General features: G+C 44.8%; 1 protein-coding gene across 2 annotated transcripts in view; it reads right to left on the minus strand.

Moving 5' to 3' along the window:
- The window catches only part of NBR1 (NBR1 autophagy cargo receptor), a 97,436-nt gene that overhangs the window by 23,069 nt on the left and 58,095 nt on the right, over window positions 1–16,272 (minus strand). For both annotated transcript variants that reach the window (XM_056547840.1, XM_056547841.1), the window contains 6 exons: window positions 14,284–14,469; window positions 9,108–9,267; window positions 5,314–5,601; window positions 3,967–4,083; window positions 2,244–2,319; window positions 1,547–1,657 (listed from right to left, as the gene is read on the minus strand). In XM_056547840.1, the coding sequence (XP_056403815.1) occupies window positions 1,547–1,657; window positions 2,244–2,319; window positions 3,967–4,083; window positions 5,314–5,601; window positions 9,108–9,267; window positions 14,284–14,469 (938 nt within the window). The remainder of the gene's footprint in view (window positions 1–1,546; window positions 1,658–2,243; window positions 2,320–3,966; window positions 4,084–5,313; window positions 5,602–9,107; window positions 9,268–14,283; window positions 14,470–16,272) is intronic.

The following is a 16,272-nucleotide window of genomic DNA, read 5'->3' on the forward strand; positions in this document are numbered from 1 at the left end:
TACCCAAAACTGTAGCCTACCACGGTTTTTGGTCCGGGTGAAAAACCATATTGAAACCGTATACGTTTTTTTTTTTTAACATGGGAGTCAATGGAAACCGTACAGAAACATATGTGCGTACGATTCTATCTGCTTTTCACCATACGGTTTTTGACTTTGCTCATTTTTTATCTTGTAATTTCAATCAAACAAGTGAAACTTTATTCATAACTAGCTGAGTACCCGGCGTTGCCTGGTTTTTCCTTCCTCATCCTTGTTGGGGAGGAAAATAAACAAAGGAGGAAACTTTTGACTTCATATCCCGTCCTCATATATTGTTGTCATATCCCAACCCCATATCCTCTCCTCATATCCCGACCTCCTCCCGATGCTGTTGTCTGCCGGTTGTTATCAATAAAGAGTCACCGTTAAATAAAGATGGCACTCACCGGTGATGAACGAATGGTGACTTTATTGATAACCACCAGCAGACAACAGCATTAGGATGATGTACGCCACGAGTGGCGTGCCTCATCCCGATGCTGTTGTCTTCCAGTTATGAATAAAGAGTCACTGTTCAATAAAGATGGCACTCACTGGTGATGAAAGAATGGTGACTCTATTGATAACAACCGTCAGACAACAGCATCGGGATGAGGGACGCCACGAGTGGCGTCCCTCATCCCGATGCTGTTGTCTGCCGGTTGTTATCAATAAAGAGTCACCCTTCAATAAAGATGGCACTCACTGGTGATGAAAGAAGGGTGACTCTTCATTGATAACAACCGGCAGACAACCGCATCAGGATGAGGGACGCCATTCATGGCGTCCCTCATCCCGATGCGGTTGTCTGCCGGTTATTATTAATAGAGTCACCGTTAAATAAAGATGGCACTCACCGGTGATGAAAGAATGGTGAATCTTTATTGATAACAACCGGCAGACAACAGCATTGGGATGATGGACGCCACGAGTGGCGTTCCTCATCCCGATGCGGTTGTCTGCCAGTTATCAATAAAGAGTCACTGTTCAATAAAAATGGCACTCACTGCTGCTGAAAGAATGGTGACTCTATTGATAACAACCGGCAGACAACAGCATCGGGATGAGGGACGCCACGAGTGGTGTCCCTCATCCAGATGCTGTTGTCTGCCAGTTGCTATCAATAAAGAGTCACCATTCAATAAAGATGGCACTCACCGGTGATGAAAGAAGGGTGACTATTGATAACAACCGGCAGACAACAGCATCGGGATGAGGGACGCCATGAACGGCGTCCCTCATCCCAATGCTGTTGTCTGCCGGTTGTTATCAATAAAGAGTCCCTGTTCTTTCATCACCGGTGAGTGCCATCTTCATTCTTTCACATGGTAAAAGAATTAGATTAGATTGTTAGATCAGGGTTGGCCGATCTTCTCACTCAGAGCATTTTTTTCCGGACAAAATGGCAACTATGATTTCTCAAAAAAGGCACATCTGTTGAGTGAACCCTATATCATTGTGATGAGGGAGCACCTCATAAAACTGATGACAGGGCCCCTTTAAAATGTACATACATAAAACTTACCAGCTTTGGTCTTACATCCGGAGCCATCAGTCTCTTCTTTAATCTGTCCCAAGCCAGGCTTCTCAAATAAGGGGCCATCATGTGGCAGAGGAGACATGCATGGTGTCATATCTAGAAAAATACACGTGGTTTGGTTATGAATGTTAGGAAATACGAATACTGGGTAACAAACCCTTGAAGGGGTACTCCACTGGAATTTTTTTTTTTTAAATCAACTGGTGCCGGAAAGTTAAATAGATTTGTAAATGACTTCTATTTAAACATTTTAACCCTTCCAGTACTTATCAGCTGCTGTGTACTACAGAGAAAGTTATTTTCTGTCTGACCACAGTGCTCTCTGCTGACACCTCTGTCCCTGTCAGGAACTGTCCCCAATTCCCCACAGCAAACCTCTTCTGGTCTGGACAATTCCTGACATGGACAGAGGTGTCAGCAGAGAGCACTGTGGTCAGACAGAAAGGAAATAAAAAAAGAAAAGAACTTCCTGAGGAGCATACAGCAGCTGATAAGTACTAGAAGGGTTAAGATTTTTGAATTGAAGCAATTTAAAAATCTGTTTAACTTTCTGGCACCAGTTGATGTAAAAAAAAAAATGTTTTCCAGGGGATTACCCCTTTAAAGGAGTACTGCATTGTAAGACACTTAGATTGTTCACACATAGTCATCTTTTTACAAGACCATAGGAGGAAGAACTCACCAACAGGCGTATTGTGTGGAACACGTTCCAGTTCTTGCACGATGTTTATATCCAACAACTCAAATGATAGCAAGTCCTAAGTAAAGAGAAAGAGTAACAAGAAATAAGAGTGAAATCTGCAAATTTGTTCTGCTGTTCTGGATGTGGGGAAAGTTGTGTGATGGCGGCTCTTAAATGGGCACTGTCAGAGCCAAAAACGTTTTATATGTTGCTACTGATGTAAATTAAAGACCTTCTGTAATATGGTTGCTTAAGATTTGTGGAATATTTAATAAAGGAAACGGCCCCTGAAAATCCCAGCACTAGGGGTTCCCATACCTACTGGGACACTAACCAGTCCTGCAGCAGCATCAGCTTGATCATGAGTCATGGACATGAGACAACTCATGGACAAGGCTGCAAGAGACACACCAATCACCTCCCACCACAAGGGAGGGACACGCCCCCTCCCACCACACACCAATCACCTCCCACCACAAGGGAGGGACACGCCCCCTCCCGCCACACACCAATCACCTCCCACCACAAGGGAAGGACACGCCCCCTCCCACCACACACCAATCACCTCCCACCACGAGAGGGACATGCCCCCTCCCACCACACACCAATCACCTCCCACTACAAGGGAGGGACACGCCCCCTCCCAACACACACCAATCACCTCCCACCACAAGGGAAGGACACGCCCCCTCCCACCACACACCAATCACCTCCCACCACAAGGGAAGGACACACCCCCTCCCACCACACACCAATCACCTCCCACCATAAGGGAGGGACACGCCCCCTCCCACCACACACCAATCACCTCCCACCACGAGAGGGACACCCCCCTCCCACCACACACCAATCACCTACCACCACAAGGGAGGGACACGCCCCCTCCCACCACACACCAATCACCACCCACCACAAGGGAGGAACACGCCCCCTCGCACCAGACACCAATCACCTCCCACCACAAGGGAGGGACACGCCCCCTCGCACCACACACCAATCACCTCCCACCACAAGGGAGGGACACGCCCCCACCCACCAATCACCTCCCACCACAAGGGAGGGACACGCCCCCTCCCACCACACACCAATCACCTTCCACAAGGGAGTGACACGCCCCCTCCCACTACACACCAATCACCTCCCACCACCACAAGGGAGGCACATGCCCCCTCCTATCACCTCCCACCACCACAAGAGAGGGAAACGCCCCCTCCCACCACATACCAATCACCTCCAACCACCACAAGGGACAGAAACTCCCCTTCCAACAACACATCAATCACTTCCCACCACCACAATGGAGGGACAAGCTTCCTCCCACCAATCACCTCCCACCACAAGGGAGGGGCACACCCCCTCCCACCAATCAACTCCCACCACCACAGAGGGACACGCCCCCTTCCCTTGAGTGGATTTCTAACATTGTGAGCTAAAGAAAAGAGGGATTTCTATAATAAATACGGGTGATAGAGGCATAAAAATTAACATTCTTTTTTTGTGGGATCTGTCACGTACGCTTTAAGGGCTGCTACTTCTTCACAATACAGTAGTGTTTCCCCCAAGTTGGCTTGGTCCCTAAGACAGTGTTTCCCAACCAAGGTGCCTCCAGCTGTTGCAAAACTACAATTCCCATCATGCTCGGACAGCTGTAGGCACCCCTGGTTGGAAGCAGTGGTATACATAATGGATTGTCAGACACATTATATAGCAGGGATATCCTTACTTGAGCAGTAAGAAGATCTACAGACGGGATGTACGCCTCCCGATCCTGGAGACTGGATATCATGACTTTATCTGCTCCGCCTCCGACCTGCTGTGTATCCCGAGAACTGCAGCCGTCCTGCGTATTACAAGAATAGACAAAAAGTCAGGGAGTGAATGGAAAAAATACCTGGGTATTAGGGTCTAATACAGTTTGTATGTGGTAACTAAATGGCTACCAAAAATAAATAAAATAAATGTAAGAAGGGATTTTATTTATTTATTTATTGGACCACAAAATGTGACTGGTGTTTGTGATCTTTTTATTTTATTTATCATTTAGTGGATTTTTTTTTTTAAAGGGGTACTCCGGTTGGAAAACATTTTTTTTTTTTTTTTAAATAAACTGATGTCAGATTTGTAAATGACTTCTATTAAAAATTCTTAATCCTTCCAGTACTTTTTAGCAGCTGTATGCTACAGAGGAAATTCTTTTCTATTTGAATGTCTTTTTTCTCTTGTCCACAGTGCTCTCTGCTGACACCTCTGTCCGTGTCAGGAACTGTCCAGAGCAGCATAGGTTTGCAATGGGGATTTTCTCCTGCTCTAGACAGTTCCTGACACTAACATCAAGTGTCAGCAGAGAGCACTGTAGACAAGACAAAAAAAGAGTTGGGGGGTGTGGCACCCTCTTTAGCCGTGCACCCCACCCCTCTCAGACTGGACGTGGTTTAGTCAATGGCTGATCCAACATGTCACACAGTCAGAGGCCATATGCACAGCAGAGGTGAGTTATCATGTTAGGGTCCCATCCGATAAGAGGCCACCTCCGCGTGGTGGATGGGGGGACACATTTTGATCAAAAAGTGCGCTAAGAGCCTCCATTTTTTGACTAAGAGTGCTGTTGCAACTTTCTTTTTTGTACATTTTGTATTTGCCACAGCAGCGGGCACCTGTGTATTAAGTTGTTGTGCTGGCTATTTTTCCTTTTGTTTTTACTTTTTAAGACAAAAAAGAAATTCTAAAAATAAAAGAATTTCCTCTGTAGCATACAGCTGCTAATAAGTACTGTAAGGGTAAAGATTTTTCAATAGAAGTAATTTACAAATCTGTTTAACTTTCTGGCACCAGTTGGTTTCAAATTTTTTTTTCCCACCGGAGTATCCCTTTAATTTTCCGATCTGAAAAACATTAGAATTATATCCCTTAATTTCTAAATTTGCCGGCTGTTCCCCCCCCCCCCCCCGCTTGTTTCGCCAGCGCTCGCTACAGTCGGAATCCAACTCGGAGTAGCTCTGTGTGGAGATTCCATGGTGTGAATGACCCCTAAATACCCCAACACGGCTGCAGACTGCTGCCCAACACTTGCCTCCTCCTTGTCCATTTGGTTGCTGATCTTTATGGCCGACATCTCTTTTTCCAGATCTTCCAGGTTCTCGGCACCAGGGAGGGAGTCCACAATGATACTGCACCAAATGCGGGGTCCAAATTGTTCTCCTTTATGAGCCAGGCGCCAGTGAGAGGTGTAAGTGCCCTCCAGCGCTGGAGCCACGAACTCTACAGAGAGGACGCCCATCTGACCAGGGAGCAAGGAGGGAACGGGAGCCTCTTTCCGGGAGGAGGACGATAACGTCAGATTACCCCACATGAACTTTAGCTGCACAAAAAAAAAAAAATAATAATATTTATCATAATTATTACTATTAGACTGTAAGTTGAGTCTGTATAATATAATTATACATTAAAAGGGGTTATCCAGGAAAAAAATAAACTTTTTTTTATATATATACCAACTGGCTCCAGAAAGTTAAACAGATTTGTAAATTTCTTCTATTAAAAAAATCTTAATCCTTTCAGTACTTATGAGCTGCTGAAGTTGAGTTGTTCTTTTCTGTCTAAGTGCTCTCTGCTGACATGTGTCTCGGGAACTGTCCAGAGTAGAAGCAAATCCCCACAGCAAACCTCTTCTACTCTGTGCAGTTCCCGAGACAAGCAGAGGTGTCAGCAGAGAGCACTGTTGTCAGACAGAAAAGAACAACTCAACTTCAGCAGCTGATAATTATTGGAAAGATTAAGATTTTTTAATAGAAGTAATTTACAAATCTGCTTAACTTTCTGGAGCCAGTTGAGATAATATATATGGCTGCCCGGGCTTGCTGGGAGTTGTAGTTTTGAAACCTCTGGAGGTCCGCAGGTTGAAGACCACTGCGGGTGGAGAGTTCACTCGAGTATAAGCCGAGGGGGGTGTTTTCAGCACGAAAAATCGTGCTGAAAAACTCGGCTTATACTCGAGTATATACGGTAAATAAAGAAAAGAAATTTTTTTTTTCCTGGAATACCCCTTTAAGAGGCATTATATATGTTAAAGAAGGACTCCAGTTTTTTTTTTGCCCATATCATGCACACTCACCATCACATAAATAAAAAACAATAATAATAAGAAAAATAAATAATAGTATTCAGTAGTCATATAGCGGCATTTGCTTTATTCCAGCATGCCTGTAACTAGGTCATGTGATCTCTAGTCTGTTTAATGTAAGACACAGGATGTCAGTTTAGGGTTCAGACTTCCTGTAAACTAAAAGATGACATCATCACCTACCAGATCCCTCCTTATAATTCACAGACCCCTTCCCTTCCAGCTCTATCTGCTATCTCTATCGGATCAGGATATATATTAGTTATACCCCTTCTCTTCAGCTCTGTCTGTATACTGCTGCTATCTCTATGGGATCAGGATATCTAGTAGTTATACCCCTTCCCTCCAGCTCTCTGTATACTGCTGCTATCTCTATGGGATCAGGATACCTAATAGTTATACCCTTCCCTCCAGCTCTATCTGTATACTGCTGCTGCTATCTCTATGGGATATGGGATATCTAGTAGTTATACACCTCACTTCCAGATCTATCTGTATACTGCTTGCTGCTATCTCTATAGGATCAGGATATATAGTAGTTATACACCTCCCCTCCAGCTTTCTGTATACTGCTGCTATCTCTATCGGATCAGGATATATATTAGTTATACCCCTTTTCTTCAGCTCTGTCTGTATACTGCTTCTATCTCTATGGATCAGGATATCTAGTAGTTATACCCCCTTCCCTCCAGCTCTCTGTATACTGCTGCTATCTCTATGGGATCAGGATACCTAGTAGTTATACCCCTTCCCTCCAGCTCTATCTGTATACTGCTGCTGCTATCTCTATGGGATCTGGATATCTAGTAGTTATACACCTCGCTTCCATATCTATCTGTATACTGCTGCTATCTCTATGGGATCAGCATATATAGTAGTTATACACCTCCCCTCCAGCTCTATCTGTATACTGCTGCTCTCTTATTGGATCAGGATATATAGTAGTTATACACCTCCCCTCCAGCTCTATCTGTATACTGCTGCTGCTATCTCTATAGGATCAGGATATATAATAGTTATACACCTCCCCTCCAGCTTATCTGTATACTGCTGCTATCTCTATGGGATCAGCATATATAGTAGTTATACACCTCCCCTCCAGCTCTATCTGTACACTGCTGCTATCTCTATGGGATCAGAATATATAGTAGTTATACATCTCCCCTCCAGCTCTATCTGTACACTGCTGCTCTTTTTATGGGATCAGAATATATAGTATTTCTATACTTCCCCTGAGGTTGTGTCCGCACATTGGGGGAGATTTATCACAACCTGTCCAGAGGAAAAGTTGCCCAGTTGCCCATAGCAACCAATCAGCTCGCTGCTTTCAAGGCCTCTGCAAAATGAAAGTAGCGATCTGATTGGTTGCTATGGGCAACTGGGCAAGTTTTCCTCTGGACAGGTTTTGATAAATCTCCCCCATTGTGTTCTTTCTGCAGTTTCTGTTGTGATTTTCCCAACATCGGGACAATAATTATGATATTGTACCGCAATTGAGAAATTCACAGTAAAATGTTTTTGAAAAGCAAAAAAGCTAAAATGCAGTATATAAGGTGTAAAAAAAAATGCAGTAGAAATTCAATATGTGAACACTGTCTAAAGTTTTCAAATGTTGGGCCAGTGAAGTGAAAAAAAAAAACTTTGACCCGTAGCCGATTGTGACCCGAGCTCTGCACTCTTAGGCCGGGTTCACACCACGATTTTGCAATACAGTTCCCGTATACGTCTTCAAATAGAAAACCGTACACATTGACTCTCCATTGATAACCGTACACCAAAAGATGCATCCGGTTGTGTCCGTTTTGCATCCTGTACGGTTGTGTCAGTTTTTTTCCCGTACTCAAAACCGTAGCCTACCACGGTTTTTGGTCCGGGTGAAAAACCGTATTGAAACTTATATGTTTTTTTTTTTAAACATGGGAGTCAATGAGAACCGTACAGAACTGTATGTGCGTACAGTTCCATCCGGTTTTCACCATACGAATTTTGACTTTGCACAGTTTTTTATTGGAATTTCAATCAAACAAGTGAAACTTTATTCATAATGGAGTGAAAAGTTAAAAACGTATACTTTTTTTAAATTAAAAACTGATGCAACCGGACATCTTTTTTCAAACTGTATACGGATTAAAATTTGTGCACACGTTTTGATACAGTTTAGTCCGGTTTTGAGAAATCCTTTTTTTCGTCCAAAACCTGATACGGGAACTATATTGCAAAAACATGGTGTGAACCCAGACTTAGACCTTCTCAGCGCTGATGACTGTTAGGATTAGGGGTTAGGATCAGGGTTAGGATTAGGGATAGGGGTTAAGATTAGGGTTAGGGATAGGGGTTAGGATTAGGGTTCAGGGTTATGATTAGGGATAGGGGTTAGGATTAGGGATAGGGGTCAGGATTAGGGGTCAGGATTAGGGATAGGGGTCAGGATTAGGGATAGGGGTCAGGATTAGGGTTAGGATTAGGGGTCAGGGTTAGGATTAGGGGTCAGGGTTAGGATTAGGGGTCAGGGTAAGGGTGAGCAGGCTGTAAAGCAGAAAAGTGAATCCCTGAGCGAAAGGTCACATTGTGCTACAGGGACACAGTTTTCTTCATTACACCGGTTTGGGGTATGCGTCCCACTGCTAGGGAGAAACGCTTCACTCAAGCGGGGAGCAGCTGCCGGGACCCGCCCCGAGGACTAGTTACCCGGGTCCCAGCTACATTTAAAATCAATTGTGATGAGTTCTGATGTGCAGGTTTACCTTAGTGTCCAGGTCCCATTTGATGTTCCCCGAGTTCTTCATCCTCCAGTGTTTGATGAATCTGGTTCCAGGCTGCAGGTGGGTCCCGTCTGGAAGGTTCTCGTCCACAAACACCGCGCTGAACGTGGGGATAAACTGGGAGCACGGCTCCATAGGAATTCTACAACAAGCAGATGGAGATCTAACAGCCAATCGGACATCACGACTTTCATGCACAAATACACATATATCTCCGTAAATAAGAATTTCCTGAACATCTGATTACTATGCTAGCGACGTACTACTGGAAGGTTACCCAGTCCAGGACCTGGTTATTAGGGTCTTACGGTTCACCAATATTTTGTATGTGGTATTAGGGTCTTATGGATATGGTTCACCAATATTTTGTGTGTGGTATTAGGGTCTTACGGATATGGTTAACCAATATTTTGTGTGTGGTATTAGGGTCTTACGGATATGGTTAACCAATATTTTGTATGTGGTAACCTACTGGCTACCAAAAATAAATAAAATCACTTTTTATGTTTCTTTTATTTAATCTATTTATTTATTGGATCACAAAACATGACTGGTGTTTGTGATTTAAATTTTTTTTTTTTTTTATATAGCTTAGTGGATTTTTTTAAACGTTTTTGGCCTTTGGCTGTCCAGGCATGCTGGGAGTTGTAGTTTTGAAACATCTGGAGGTCCCCACAATAAAGACCACTGTAATAGAGGCTCACAGGACCGCCAATGTCCATGTCCTATGGAAAAGGGTCGTCATAACTTTCTTAATTTTCCCATCTGAATAACATCAGTATTATATCCCATCATTTCCTAATTTGCCGGCTGTTTTCCTCGCATCATACGATAAGATTCGTGTAAAACATTGATGTTGTTTTTTTTCCCCAATATTACAACAGGTGTTCAGCTGTAAACCATGTACGGCACATGCATTATTTATACGGCACACGTTCTTCATACAATGCATATAATAGGTGCGGCCATTGTTCAGAGACAATGGTTCGGAAACAGCCCAGGGGACATTAGAACCGAACGGGGAGCAGTCATTAAACCTCACAAAAAACGGTTTTGTGAGATCCATGTCCTTTGGTTTAGTTGCTGCAGGTCAGACGTTGTCACCACAAGGACCCCAAAGATCTGGGAGGTTTGGACGGGAAGAATCGAGCTGAAGGAAGAGAAGGGGACTCAGTCTAGTACCCCGACACCATCCCCTGAAGCCAAACGTTGTCCATGTTGGTGAGCAAGACCTAAAAGGGGGCAGACCTTCAGGCAGAGGAAGACTTGAAGGTCCTAGAACAGAGGTACTCAACAAATTTTAGTGAGGGTCCGCTTATCCAGGTCTGCCATCTGGTAAAGGTACGAGCTGAACTCTAAGGCCGGGTTCACACCTAGCGACCTCAGTGCCATGAAGGAAATAGGTCAAACCAGCAACTGAACTGTGGAGGATGTATGACCTGAATAATGCCACACTGTACTCCTAAATAAAATACTGCCACACACTGTACTCCTAAATAAAATACTGCCACACACTGTGCCCCTGAATATAATACTGCCTCACACTGTGCCCCTGAATATAATACTGCTACACACTGTACTCCTAAATACAATACTGCCACACACTGTACCCCTGAATATAATACTGCCTCACACTGTGCCCCTGAATATAATACTGCCGCACACTGTACCCCTGGATATAATACTGCCTCACACTGTGCCCCTGAATATTATACTGCCACACACTGTACTCCTAAATACAATACTGCCACACACTGTACCCCTGAATATAATACTGCCTCACACTGTGCCCCTGAATATAATACTGCCGCACACTGTACCCCTGAATATAATTCTGCCACACACTGTGCCCTTGAATATAATACTGCCACACACTGTACTCCTGAATATAATTCTGCCACACACTGTGCCCTTGAATATAATACTGCCACACACTGTACTCCTGAATATAATACTGCCACACACTGTACCCCTGAATATAATACTGCCACACACTGTACCCCTGATTATACTGCCACACACTGTACCCCTGAATATAATACTGCCGCACACTGTACCCCTAAATATAATACTGCCACACACTGTGCCCCTGAATATAATACTGCAGCACACTGTACCCCTGAATATAATACTGCAGCACACTGTACCCCTGAATATAATCCTGCCACACACTGTGCCCCTGAATATAATCCTGCCACACACTGTGCCCCTGAATACTGCCGCACAGTTCCCCTGAATATAATCCTGCCGCACACTGTGCCCCTGAATATAATCCTGCCGCACACTGTGCCCCTGAATATAATCCTGCCGCACACTGTACCCCTGAATATAATACTGCCGCACACTGTACCCCTGAATATAATACTGCCGAACACTACCCCTGAATACAATACTGCCACACACTGTACCCCTGAATACAATACTGCCACACACTGTACCCCTGAATACTGCCACACACTGTACCCGATTATAAATACTGCCACAAACTGTGCCCCTGAATATAATACTGTCACACACTGTACCCCCTGAATATAATACTGAAACACACTGTGCCCCTGAATATAATACTGCCACACACTGTACCCCTGAATATAATACTGCGGCACACTGTACCCCTGAATATAATACTGCCAAACACTGTACCCCTGAATATAATATTGCTGTACACGGTAACCCTGAATATAAATACTGCGGCACACTGTACCCCTGAATATAATACTGCTACATACTGTGCCCCTGAATATAATACTGCCACACACTGTACGCCTGAATATAATACTGCCACACACTGTATGCCTGAATATAAATACTGCCGCACACTGTACCCCTGAATATAATACTGCCACACACTGAGCCCCTAGTATATTACTGACACACGCTATGCCCGTTCTATTACTGCCACAAGATATGCCCCCAAATATAAGTTTGACATACACTGTGCCCCTACTGACTAATTGTACCTAAGTGTCCCTTAAAACAATAAATGATGCCCCTGTGCCCCCACGATAAAATGTTGAGAATATGTGAAGACAAAAAACAGACAACCGCAGGCGCTGCCCTCGCGTACCTGTGGATGTTCACTAGATGTTGAGCTCAGAGCTCAACATCTATTGTAGCATATATAGAATTCCAATGCGTGGCCGCCTCCAGTCCTGGAGCCACCTTAGGAAAGGTGGCTGTAGAAGATATGCGGTACCGCTGAAAGGATTCCAGCCGGGGAGGAAGAAACCAGGTTAGTTGCGGGGAGCACAACGCTGATAGCAGGGACCACGGGCACCATGGATTTCAATTAAACATTTTTATTTCTCATGGACAAGTTTCGTATTGAATAGACTTGAGAAAGAGAGCGGACTAGCTCTTGAAACGCGTTGTCCATGATAAATAAAAATTTTAATTGAAACCCATGGTGCCCGTGGTCTCTGCTATCAGCGTTGTGCGCCCCGCAACTAACCTGGTTTCTTCCTCCCCATCTGGAATCCTTTCAGTGGTAGCGCAAGTGTCCCACAATAAATGATGCCACTGTGCCCCCACAATAAATGATGCCACTGTGCCCCCACAATAAATGATAACACTGTGCCCACAGAATGAATGATAACACTGTGCCCACAGAATGAATGATAACACTGTGCCCCCACAATAACTGATAACACTGTGCCCACAGATTGAATGATAACACTGTGCCCACAGAATGAATGATAACACTGTGCCCACAGAATGAATGATAACACTGTGCCCACAGAATGAATGATAACACTGTGCCCACAGAATGAATGATAACACTGTGCCCACAGAATGAATGATAACACTGTGCCCACAGAATGAATGATAACTGTGCCCACAGAATGAATGATAACAGTGTGCCCACAGAATGAATGATAACACTGTGCCCCCACAATAAATGATAACACTGTGCCCACAGAATGAATGATAACACTGTGCCCACAGAATGAATGATAACACTGTGCCCCCACAATAAATGATAACACTGTGCCCACAGAATGAATGATAACTGTGCCCACAGAATGAATGATAACACTGTGCCCACAGAATGAATGATAACACTGTGCCCACAGAATGAATGATAACACTGTGCCCACAGAATGAATGATAACACTGTGCCCACAGAATGAATGATAACACTGTGCCCACAGAATGAATGATAACACTGTGCCCACAGAATGAATGATAACACTGTGCCCACAGAATGAATGATAACACTGTGCCCACAGAATGAATGATAACACTGTGCCCACAGAATGAATGATAACACTGTGCCCACAGAATGAATGATAACACTGTGCCCCACAATAAATGATAACACTGTGCCCACAGAATGAATGATAACACTGTGCCCACAGAATGAATGATAAAACTGTGCCCACAGAATGAATGATGCCCCTGTGACTCTCCAACTGTTGCAAACTACAACTTCCATCATGCACGACAGAAGGTCATGATGGGAGCTGTAGTTCTACAACAACTGGAGAGTCACAGGTGGGGGACACAAATTTCCCCCTACTGAGAACTTGTGCTCCCCGTCCCAGGTCCCGCGCTGCTCTGCCGTCTTCTAGTCAGGCCTGGCCAGAGCACATGAGGCAGGCAGCGCTAATCACGGCGCACACACATATTATACACACACATACAGTGATCCCCCGACCAACGATAAACGGCTATCCGGCAGCGCAGACTGCTTCAGCTGCTGCCGGATAGCAGTTTAATGTGCCCCGTGTGCTCCGGTGAGTGTCACTCACCTGTCCCCAACGCTCTGGACCGTCCTCTTCATGCTCCTCTGCATGGTCGTCGCTCTCCTGCATCATCATCATGTCGCCGCACATGCCGTCCCATCATCCAATAGGAGCGGCGTGCGCAGTGACGAGATGACGGCGATGGAAAGCGACGATCCAGGGCAGCTGTGACGGTCCGGAGTGGCGGGGACACCCCGGGGACGTGATGACTGCGATGGAGAGCGATCCAGGGCCGCTGTGACGGTCCGGAGTGGCGGGGAGTATAACTTTCTATATTACTATTGTACGGATCCCTCAACATACGATGGATTCAAGTAACGATGGTTCATTAGGAACGAATTACCATCGTATGCCGAGGGACCACTGTATATTATAAATTCCTATATAAACTATAAAACTAATAAAGCTCTTACATAAGAGGACTACTCTGGCTGTCTGGTTGCGGCTGGGAAGAGTCCAAGGAATGCCAGCGATGGATTCTACGATGAAGCTTCAGCTGTTTCTCCAGCTCCTTCACCTCGGCTTTGCGCTGACGCTTCTCTGCTCGCAGTCGTTGCTTCTCAGCCTTTAGGAATGTCTTGTGCATGTGCTTCTGGAACCTGTGACCAAAAAAAAAAAAAAAAAAGAAAACCGTTTGGATGTTGTCACATGTGGCGTATTTGCTCCGTGTAAGAAAAATCTGCAACAAATACAGTAGCAGCAATGAGGATGATATTTAAAGGGGTACTCTGGAGGCAAACATGTTTCCAAATCAAGTGGTGCCGGAAAGTTTTACTGGTTTGTAAATTACTTCTATATATTAATCTTAACAAAATAGAATGTGCAAAAATAGAGGGTTCTCCAGAGAGCTACTGTATGCAGAGGTAAATGAAGTTCGACGTACACCAACAATTACACGGGACTGGATTTTATTAAAAAAAGAAGTCAGACGCGTTTCGACGCACACTCGCGCCTTCCTCAGGTCTACAAAAATTTTAAATAAAGGAGAGCGTTCTTTCTGCCCTGCTCTTGTCTTTGTGAATCATGTCAATCCAGTTTTGGGCATCAAGGTGACTGTATTCATTAAAAACTGTATTCTTCCAGCCCCTACATTGGTGGCTTCTGGAGTCTTGCAAAATAACAGCAGAAACACACTGTGGCCCTCATTTACTATTGCAAACCCGACATGTTTTTTTTGTCGGGTTGTCCGCCAGAAATTCTGTCTGCACCAGATTTTGCGCCAGAATAAAAAAAAAAACCCTGACTAACTCTCTATTTTGCTATGAAAACCCGAAAAAGGGGGACGGCCGTCGGGTAAAGGGGCGTGGTCTCTGAAAAGGGGCATATTCCCGACATTTTCACAAAACAAAACAACATATTTACAAAGGTTTCCACAGAAAATGTGGTGGATCAGAGCACGTGTAAAAATAAATAAATAAGTAAATAAATAAAAATAAAAATTAAGCAAAATGTAGGGAAAGTGGAAAAAAGGCGATTTTTTGGTTTACTTACTGTAAAATCTCTTTCTCGGAGGATCCATTGGGGGACACAGACTGTGGGTGTATGCTGCTGTCTCTAGGAGGTGTGACACTATGGTAATAAAAGAAGTCAGCTCCTCCCAGCAGGATATACCCGCCTTAAGGCCCTGAGCTAATCAGTTTAAGTTCCAGAGCAATAGGAGGAGACCAAAAAGTCAAAGAAAAACCCCAAACTGTCCGAGAACCAGAAGAAAAAACAACTGAACACACCCTCGGACAGAGAACCAAAGGAAATCCCAAAAAGGGCAGGAGCTGTGTCCCCCAATGGATCCTCCGAGAAAGAGATTTTACGGTAAGTAAACAAAAATCTCCTTTTCTCTATCGGCTCCATTGGGGGACACAGACCGTGGGACGTACCAAAGCCGTCCCTTGGGTGGGCAGATAAACAGTCAGGCAGACGGCCGATCCACTGCCGCCTACAACACTTTACGACCCAGACTAGCATCAGCCGATGCGAAAGTATGGACTCGGTAAAACCTCGAGAAAGTGTGCAAAGACGACCAGGTAGCCGCCTTGCAAATCTGCGAGGCCGAGGCTCTGTTCTGGAGAGCCCAGGATGCCCCAACAGAAAGTGGGGAATGAGCCACAACCATGAAATGAGAAATCTTCCCCTTGCAGTGATAGGCTTCCGAAATGGCGGACCGAATCCACCTAGAAATGGTGGCCTTGGAAGCAGGTTGTCCCTTGCGACCACCTTCCGTAAGGACGAAAAAGGAATCACACTGACGAAACGAAGAAGTGATGGAGAGATAAGACCGAACAGCCCGAACTACATCCAGCTTGTGTAGTAAGCGCTCCTTAGGATGAGAAGGAGCAGGACAAAAGGACGGGAGGACAATGTCCTCATTGAGATGAAAGGCCAAAACCACCTTAGGCAAAAAGGAA

Source organism: Hyla sarda, chromosome 12 (assembly GCF_029499605.1).
Source record: "Hyla sarda isolate aHylSar1 chromosome 12, aHylSar1.hap1, whole genome shotgun sequence".
NCBI lineage: Eukaryota > Metazoa > Chordata > Amphibia > Anura > Hylidae > Hyla > Hyla sarda.